This window comes from Myiozetetes cayanensis, unplaced genomic scaffold, assembly GCF_022539395.1.
Source record: "Myiozetetes cayanensis isolate MyiCay16 unplaced genomic scaffold, myiCay2020 scf124, whole genome shotgun sequence".
NCBI lineage: Eukaryota > Metazoa > Chordata > Aves > Passeriformes > Tyrannidae > Myiozetetes > Myiozetetes cayanensis.
In genome coordinates, this window is record NW_026086871.1 from 1 (window position 1) to 9101 (window position 9101).

The window sequence follows — 9101 nt, forward strand, 5'->3', positions numbered from 1 at the left end:
GGGGTCTCAAGGGGTGCCAGGTTTATCTGGGAGGGGTCTGACCTGCTCCATGAGCCGGTGCCTGCCCCTGCAGCAGGTTGGGTTGGGGAGTTGGGTTGTGGGTTCAGGGGTGGGTTCTGTGGGTTCAGGGGTGTGTTCAGGGGTCTCAGGGGGGCTCAGGTTTATCTGGGGAGGGGTCTGACCTGCTCCACGAGCCGGGCCTGCCCCTGCAGCAGGTTGGGCAGCAGCGCTCGCTGCAGCAGCCGCACCGAGCCCGGGAACAGCATCCGCCGGCCCAGCGTGTGCGCCAGCACCAGCCTGGGGGCGGGGCCGGGCAGGGACACGCCCACCGGGGGGCGGGGTCACACCGCCAGCGGCCACGCCCACCCCGATGGGTAGGACCACCCCCCTCCCCCAAAAACTGTGCACGCCCAAAGCCCCGCCCTCCCACTTAGCCCTTCCCCTCCACCTTAAGCACCACCCAGCCCCTTTAGCCCTGCCCTCCCCTTTAGCCCCTGCCCGCCCTTTAGCCCCGCCCCCATCCCGAGCCACACCCACCCAGCAGTGGCAGAGCCCAACCCCTTCCCCGAGCCCCACCCCATCTCATTAGCTCCACCCCAATTAGCCCCACCCTGTTCTGTTAGCCACCCATTCTCTGCCCCACCCACTTGATTAGCCCCACCCCAATCTAATAGCCCCACCCCATTCTATTAGCCCCACCCAATTTATTAGCTCCTCCCATTCAATTAGCCCCACCCCATTCTATTAGCCCCACCCAATTAGCCCCACCCTGTTCTATTATCCCCACCCAATTTATTACCCCTGCCCCACTCCATTAGCCCTGCCCATTTTATTAGGTCTACCCAGTCTATTACCCCACCCAATTAATTACCCCCACCCAATTCTATTAGCCCCACCCAGTTTATTAGCCCCACCCAATTAATTACCCCCACCCAATTAGCCCCACCCAATTTATTAGCCCCACCCAGTTTATTAGCCCCACCCAATTAATTACCCCCACCAATTAGCCCCACCCAGCTCATTAGCCCCGCCCCATTGATTGGCCCTCGCCCACCTGGCGATGGCGCAGGGCAGCTTCCGGAGGGCCCCGAGGAGCCCTCGGGACCCCCGGGCCGGGGGGGCACTTTGAGCAGCGGCACCGCCGGGAACCCTCTGCGAGGGGACGGGGGGTCAGCACGGGGTTGGGGGTCCCAGGAGGGGCTGGGGGTCACACGGGGTTTAGGGGTCCCAGGAGAGGTTTGGGGCGTTGGGAGGGAACCTGCTGGGCTGGGGGTGTCTCTGGGGGTCCCAGGGGGTTTGGGGCATTGGGAGGTCCCTGTGTGTTGGGGGGGTGTCTGGGGAGTCCCAGGAAAGGTTTGGGGGGTCCCAGGAGAGGTTTGGGGGGCTGGGAGGGGTCTCAGGGTGGTGGTCCCAGGGGTGTTTTGGGGTGCTGGGAGGGTCCCTGCTGGGTTTGGGGGGTCCCAGGGGGTTCCCAGGGGGTTCCCAGGGGTGTTTTGGGGTGCTGGGAAGGTCCCTGCTGGGTTTGGGGGCTCCCAGGGGGTTCCCAGGGTGGTCCCAGTGGGGTTTTGGGGTGCTGGGAGGGGTCTCTGTGGGTCCCAGGGGTGTTTTGGGGTGCTGGGAGGGGTCTCAGGGTGGTCCCAGGGGTGTTTTGGGGTGCTGGGAGGGGTCTCAGGGTGGTCCCAGGGGTGTTTTGGGGTGCTGGGAAGGTCCCTGCTGGGTTTGGGGGTTCCCAGGGTGGTCCCAGGGTGGTCCCAGGGGGGTTTTGGGGTGCTGGGAGGGTCCTTGCTGGGTTTGGGGGGTCCCAGGGGGTTCCCAGGGGGTTCCCAGGGGGTTTTTGGGGTGCTGGGAGGGGTCTCAGGGTGGTCCCAGGAGTGTTTTGGGTCGCTGGGAGGGTCCCTGCTGGGTTTGGGGGGTCCCAGGGGGTTCCCAGGGTGGTCCCAGGGGGATTTTGGGGCTCTGACCAGGCGGGGCCGGCGCTGTCCCAGCGGAAATCCACGGGCCAGCTGCGGAAGTCGAAGGTGTAGAGGCCCAGTTTGCGCTGGGGGGACACGGAAAGCGGGCTGAGACCCCCCCAGAATCCTCGGGAGGGGGCCCTGAGACCCCTTTTTGGGGGTCCCAGCCCCATTTTTGGGGTCCCAGCCCCATTTTTGGGGTGCCAGCCCCACCTTGGCCTCGGGGGTGCCCGTCCTGTGGCTCTCCTCGAGGGCCGCGATGAACTCCAGGTATTGGGGGTTGCTCCAGCGGCCCAGCCCTGGGGGATGGGGGGGTTTTGGGGGGCTCAGGGGGGTCCCGGGGGGGTCCCCGGGGGGTCCCAGGCGCCCCCAAGCCCCCCCTCACCTCGCAGACAGGCGACCCCCGCCAGCAGCAGCCCCAGCGTGGCCGCACAGTGGGACAGGGGCACCACCCGGGACATGGTCAGCAGACCTGGGGGGAAAAAGGGGGGGTCAGGGACCCCAAAAACACACACACAGATCCCAAAAATACACCCAGGGACCCCCTGATCCCCCCCAACCACCCGGGACATGCTCAGGAGACCTGGGGGGAAAAAGGAGGGTCAGGGACCCCAAAAACACAGACAGGGATCCCAAAACACACCCACAGATCCCCAAAATACACCCAGAGATCCCAAAACACACCCAGAGCTCCCCAAAACACACCCAGAGATCCCAAAAATACACCCAGGGACCCCCTGATCCCCCCCAACCACCCAGGACATGGTCAGCAGACCTGGGGGGACAAAAGGGGGTCAGGGACCCCAAAAACACAGCCAGGGACCCCAAAGCACAGGCAGAGACCCCAAAACAGACCCAGGGACCCCAAAAATACCGAGCCTCCCCAGACCACCCTGGGAATTGTCAGAGCTGCCCCAGTGCCCCCCAAGCAGCCCCGTTCGCCCCCAACCCGGAAGCAGAAACCCCCAGAGCATCCCATGGACCCCCAAAACACCCCCAGAGCCCCCAAAGCCCCCAGCCCCCCAAAGCACACCCAGCCCCCAAAGCCCCCCAGTTCCCCCCAGTCCCGAGCCCACCTTTCCGGTAGAGGTAGAAGACGGCCAGGGGGGACGCGTAGTACGAGATGGACCAGAGCACCGAGGCCTGCGGGACCCCCAGACCCCTCAGAACGGGGGGCTCCCGGAGGGGTCCCGGAGGGGTCCCGGGAGGGTCCCCTAGGGGGTCATTGGGGGGTCCCTGGGGGTCTCACCAGCGCCAGGACGCTGTCCGTGTGCTTCTCCAGCCCCCGCGGTTGGTAGTACGAGTCCTGAGGGGGGGGGAATCGGGGGGTCGGTCACGGCGGGGGTCGCACACCCCCCCATCCCCCCGGTTGCCATGACAACCCCCCCGCCCTCTCCCCGCGCCCCACCTGCCCCCCCCGGGGCTCACCCAGGCCGGGTCCCCGGGGGCTGCCCCGGCCCCCTGCGGCCCCCCCGGGTCCCCCCCGGCCCTGGCGGGCGCGCGGGGCCGATGGACCCGGTAGAGCCGCGGGCCCAGCACGCAGCTCAGCAGCTTCGCCATCGCCGCCGCGCCGGAAGCGCCGCCGCTTCCGCCAACGTCACGTCCGGGGCGGGGCGTAACGCAGAAAGAGCAGCGATTGGCGGGGAGAGCCGCGCCCACTGCCCGTTGCCATGGCAACGAGAGGGAGAAAAGGAGGAGTGGTTACCACGGCAACGGGGGACAAGATGACGGCGTTACCATGGGAACGGGGTGGGGCAAAGGGGGGTTGCCATGGGAACGGGATTAGGGCGGCGTTGCCATGGGAACGGGCCGGGGCAATATGGCGGCGTTGCTATGAGAACGGGGGGCGGGGTAACATGGCGGCGTTGCCATGGAAACGAGGCGGGGCAAGACGACGGCGTTGCCATAGGAACGGGGGCGGGACAATATGGCGGCGTTGCCATGGGAACGGGGCGGGGCAAGATGGCGGCGTTGCCATGGGAGCGGGGCAATATGGCGGCGTTGCCATGGGAACGAGGGCTGGACAATATGGCGGCGTTGCCATGGGAACAGGGCAATATGGCCGCCTTGCCTTGGAAACGGGCGCGGGCCAAGATTGTCCCCAAACAGCTCAAGTTGTCCCAAAATGAACCGGCATTGGCCCGAAATCAGCTTGAATCGCCCCAAAAATGGCCCCCCCCTAAAGCCCAAAAACCAGCCCAAAGGCCCCAAACTGCCCAAATCCCCCTCCCGACCATCCCAAACTGACCAAAACCATCCCCAGACCACCCCAAGTGCCTCCAAATGAGCCCTAAACTGCTCCAGTGTTCCTCTACCACCCACCCCAAAGCCCCAGGATCGCCCAAATTCCCTCCCAAACCAGCCCTGATGTCCCCAAAGCGACCCCAAACTGGCACCGAATTCCCCCCGAGATGCTCCAAACCAGCCCCAAGATGCTCCCAATTCCCCATGGAATGCCCCAAACCAGCTCCAAGAACTCCCCAAATTCCCTCTGAAACACCCCAAATCCCCCCCAAACGGTTCCCAAATCCCTCCCAAATCCCTCCAAATCCCCCTAAAACTGCCTCGAGACGCCCCGCTCCTCCCCAATCCGCTTATTGGGGGTCCCAGCGAGGGTCGTGCAGCACCGGTGGGGGAGGGGTCGGGGGGTCAGGGGGTCGGGGGTCCTGGGGGTCAGGGGTCCCCAGGCCCCCTCAGCGGATGGTCTTGACGGGGCTCTTGAAGTTGCTGGCGGCCTGGAGCTGCAGCTGGTACGCCATGGGGTGGATCTTGAACCCGTACAGCCTGCGGGGAAAAGCACCATGGGGGGAAAAAAATGGACTTTGGGGGGCAAAAATGGACTTTGGGGGGCAAAAACACCATTGGGGGGGCAAAAACTGGGACTCTGGGGGGGCAAAAACACCCTCAGGGGGGCAAAAACAGCCTCAGGAGGAGCAAAAACCATCGGGAGGACAGAAAGAACCTTCAGGAGGTTCTGGGGTGATTTCGAGGGGGTTTTTCGGTGGTGTTTTCAGCCAGTTTTGGGGTGACTTTACTGGGGTTTTTTTGTGGGGGGTTGAGGCACTTTTGGGGTGACTTTACTGGGTTTTCTTGGAATGATTTTAGTGGGGCTTTTGGATTGATTTTAGCGGGGTTTTCTTGTGGGGGTTTCAGGCAGTTTTGAGTTGATTTTAACGGTGTTTTCTGGATAACTTTAATGGGTTTCTTCAGATGATTTTAGAAAGGAGCTTTGGGGGTGTTTTCAGGCAGTTCTGGGGTGACTTTACTGGGGTTTTTTTGGATGATTTCAGTGAGGGCTTTTGGGGCGATTTTAGCAGGTTTTCTTTGGGCTATTATAGTGAGTTTTTTTGGGTGATTTCAGAGCAGTTCTTTGAGTGGTTTTAGTGCAGTTTTTTGGGTGATTTTAATGCACTTCTTTTAATTATTTTAGTGTGGCTCTTTTTAGCTATTTCAGTGGGGTTTTCTGGTTGATTTTAGCAGGCCTTTTAGGGCCATTTTCAGTCACTTTGGGGCCGATTTTCACAGGGATTTTTTTTGCATTTTCAGGCAATTTTGGGCTGATTTTCACAGGGATTTAGTTTTGGGTTTTCAATCCATTTTGGGGACAATTTTCATTGGGTTTTTTTTTTTGATTTTCAGGCAATTTCAGGCTGATTTTCACAGCGATTTTTTTGTGTTTCAGGCAATTCTGGGACGATTTCCACCGGGATTTTTTTTTTGAATTTCAGCCAATTTTGGCCCGATTTTCCCGGGGATTTTTTTTGGGATTTTCAGGCGTTTTTGGGCCGATTCGCAGGGGGTTTTGGGGGCACTGACCTGGGCACGAACTGGTTGGCGGGGCGCTTGGGGCGGTACTCGGGGTGCACCATGAACAGCATGTGGGGGAAGCCGGTGCCGAAGTAGGCGCCGTCGGTGTGGTGGTGCCGCGACGACTTGGGCGTGTAAACGTCCATGCACTTGGGGCAGTAGAGCTTCACCATCGCCTCCCCGGGGATGTCCGACAGCCCTGGGGGGCACGGGGTCAGGGGACACCCCCCAGGGACGGGGGAGGGCACAGAGAGTGCCAAAATCCCAGCACAGGGCACCCAGAGGGTCCCAAACCCAACCCTGGGGTACCCAGAGGGTCCCAAACCCCACCCTGGGGCACTCAAAGGGTCCCAGATCCCACCCTGGGGCACCCAGAGGGTCCCAAACCCCACCCTGGGGCACTCAAAGGGTCCCAGATCCCACCCTGGGGCACCCAGAGGGTCCCACACCCCACCCTGGGGTACCCAGAGGGTCCCAAACCCCACCCTGGGGCACTCAAAGGGTCAATGATCCCACCCCGGGGCATCCCCCAATGACCTCCCCAAAGCTCCCCCAAGCCCCCAATGACCTCCAAAGCCCCTCCAAATCCCCCAATCCTTCCCAAAGCCCCCAAAGCCCCCCAATGACCCCCTGCAGCCCCCCAGCCCCCCGCACCGATGGGCAGCATGGGCTGGTTCTCACAGTAACCCTCAAACAGCCCCTGAGATCTCCCCAATGACCCCCAAAGCCCCCAAAGCCCCCTGCAGCCCCCCAGCCCCCCGTACCGATGGGCAGCATGGGTTGGTTCTCACAGTAGACCCGGGGGCAGTATCCGAAGTCCCCTGCTGGTATTTCTCCAACTGGGGAGGACAAGGGGGCTCAGGGGGTGTCCTGGGCTGGGGGCTCAGGGAGGGTCTAGGGAGGGGTTCAGGGGTCTCTGGGGGTCTCAGGGGGCTCAGGGGTCTCTGGGGTTCAGGGTCCCACCATCTGGGCAATGCCACGGTTGGTGAGGATGTAGCGGGTTGGGGTCTCTGGATGGATCAGGGGGTTCAGGGGGGGTTCAGGGGTCTCTGGGGGTTCAGGGGTCTCAGGGGATGGTCAGGAAGGTTCAGGGGGTCTCTGGGGGGTTCAGGGGTCTCAGGGTTCCCACCATTTGAGCAATGCCGCGGTTGGTGAGGATGTAGCGGGATGGGGTCTCTGGATGGATCAGGGGGCTCAGGGGTCTCAGGGTCTCTGGGGATTTAGGGTGGGTCTCAGGGGTCTCTGGGGGTTCAGGGGTCTCAGAGGTCTCACCATCTGAGCGATGCCGCGGTTGGTGAGGATGTAAGCGGGATGGGGGTTCTAGGGGACTCAGGGATGTCTAGGGTCTCTGGATGGATCAGGGGTCAGGGTCTCAGGGGTCTCAGGGGGCTCAGGGGTTCAGGGGTCTCAGGGGTCTCACCATCTGAGCGATACCGCGGTTGGTGAGGATGTAGCGCGCGTGGATCAGCCCGTACAGCATCTCTGCCGCCTGCTCGATGAGGTCGCTCTGGTTGGGGTTGTCCTCCAGCTCCTCGTCTGGGGGGCAAGGCTGGGTTGGACCCCCTCATCCCCTCAGAGACCCCCACAGCCCCCCACAGCCCCCCACGGCCCTGCTGGGCTTGTCCCTCCAGCTCTTCATCTGGGGAGGAGGCAAAGGTTGGCTTGGACCCCCAGGGCCAGGAATTCCTCCAGGGGACCCCCAAACTCACTTGAGGACCCCCAAACCCACCCCCAGGCCGTACCTGGCTCCAGGTCCAGGATCATGTCCAGGGCCCGTAGGTTTGGGGTTCAGGGGGTTTGGGGGTTCAGGGGGCTCAGGGAGCTTGGGGGTTCAGGGGGTTCACAGGGTGGGTTTTTCCCCAGGCCGTAGCCTGGCTCCAGGTCCAGGATCATGTCCAGGGCCTGTCTGTAATGAGGGACCTGCTCGCTGAGCCCCGTCAGGTTGAACTTGTCCTGATGTAATCCTCGTCCACCTGGGGCACAGGGGGTCACTAGGGCAAGGGGTCACGGGGGGCCACTGGGGCTGGGGGTCATAGGGGGCTGGGGTCTCAGGGAACCCAGAGGGGGCTCAGGTTCCTCCCCCAAATCCCTCCATGGGGCTCAAAGGCCCTTCAGGGAAGGAGAATGAAAGTTTGGGGGTCTGAGGTCCCTGGGGTCAGGGGTCCCTGGGGGTCAGGGGTTTCTGGGGAGGGGTCTGGAGGTTCTGGGGGGTCTGTGGGGTCTCTGAGGGGGCTGGGGATCCCTGGGGGCTGGAGGTCCAGGAGGATCTGGGGGATCCCTGGGGGTCTGAGGGAGATCTGGGGATCCCGAGGGTCCCGGAGGGGTCGCAGCCCCCCATCCCCCACCTCGCAGAAGAATTCGTTGCCGCGGAGGCCTGCAAAACCACGAGATCCACGAAACCTCCTCGGAGCTGCTCATGGTCCTGGGGCTGTGGGGGAGGGTTCATGGCCCTCTCCCAAAAAACCCCTTTAGACCCCCTCCCCTTCCGCCCCCTCCCCCACTCCCAGCAGCGGCCCTGCGCTGCCGCCCTCCCGCGGGGCTGAAGGACCCCAAAGGCCTCCCCTGGGACCCCTGAGAGCCCTCAAAGACCCTCCAAACCCCCTGACCCCCCAAAATCCCCCTCCCCACCCGCCGCTCGCGGGGCGCTCCGGGCTCGATCCGCGCACGCGCAGCAGCCGCTTCCGCCCCAAGCCCCGCCCCACAGCGGAGCCCACCAATCGACGCTCGTTCCGTAACCAAAACCCCGCCCATCGCTCGAGCTGACCAGTCCACGCTCTGATGCTGCCACAAAGCACCGCCCTCCTCTCGACACTCGACCAATCATCGCTCACATCGCGAAATAAACCCCGCCCTCCCTCAGGGTTAACCAATCAGCTCCCGCAGCGTTTGAAGCTTCCGCCCGGACCTTCTGCCCTCCTTCTGAGCCAGCCAATCAGCGCCCGCGGGCGCGTCACGTGGTTCCGCACGACTTCCGGGAGGGGTCGCGGGACCCCCAGAAAGCCAAAAAATGCCCCCCCGGGACCCCCCAGGAGGGGGAGGAGGAGCCGCCCAGGTCACTGAGACCCCTCCCAAAACACCCCCATGACCCGCCCTGAACCCCCCGGGGAGGGGGAGGAGGAGCCGCCCAGGTCACTGAGACCCCCCAAAACACCCCCATGACCTGCCCTGAACCCCCCGGGAGGGGGAGGAGGAGCCGCCCATGTCACTGAGACCCCCAAAACACCCCCTGACCCCTGAACCCCCCAAACACCCCCGGAGCTCCCCCCATAGCCGCTCCCAAGGGCTCGGATCGTCCTCCGCGCCGCCAGGGGGCGCTGTGACAACCGGGATGCACTTCCGCCC

At 63.4% G+C, this 9101-nt stretch overlaps 2 protein-coding genes across 2 annotated transcripts; both read right to left on the bottom strand.

Annotated features, from left to right (window-relative positions):
* Positions 1-69: 69 nt before the first annotated feature.
* ABHD16A (abhydrolase domain containing 16A, phospholipase) lies at positions 70-3955 on the bottom strand. The gene is made up of 10 exons (XM_050307660.1): positions 3381-3955; positions 3202-3258; positions 3029-3095; positions 2338-2424; positions 2166-2251; positions 1941-2038; positions 1737-1755; positions 1455-1622; positions 1055-1152; positions 70-297 (listed from the first exon to the last, which is right to left on the bottom strand). The coding sequence occupies exons 1-10, from the start codon at positions 3510-3512 to the stop codon at positions 162-164; spliced, it is 948 nt and encodes a 315-aa protein (XP_050163617.1). The 5' UTR covers positions 3513-3955; the 3' UTR covers positions 70-161.
* Positions 3956-4645: 690 nt separating this feature from the next.
* CSNK2B (casein kinase 2 beta) lies at positions 4646-8177 on the bottom strand. The gene is given in 9 exon segments (XM_050307673.1): positions 4646-4736; positions 5769-5958; positions 6524-6583; positions 6586-6598; positions 7180-7295; positions 7631-7717; positions 7720-7732; positions 8105-8134; positions 8136-8177. Coding segments are annotated over 9 exon segments (642 nt in total).
* Positions 8178-9101: the final 924 nt, after the last annotated feature.

Bases quoted from the DNA above. Each gene is read 5' to 3' on its own strand.
- ABHD16A (XM_050307660.1), bottom strand. From the start codon at position 3,512: ATGGCGAAGCTGCTGAGCTGCGTGCTGGGCCCGCGGCTCTACCGGGTC. The intron at 3,096-3,201 runs GTGAGACCCCCA...GGGGTCCCGCAG, and splicing joins CGGACAGCGTCCTGGCGCTG to GCCTCGGTGCTCTGGTCCAT. The intron at 1,153-1,454 runs CCAAACCCAGCA...GTCCCCTCGCAG, and splicing joins TGGGAACCCCCTGGGACCCC to AGGGTTCCCGGCGGTGCCGC.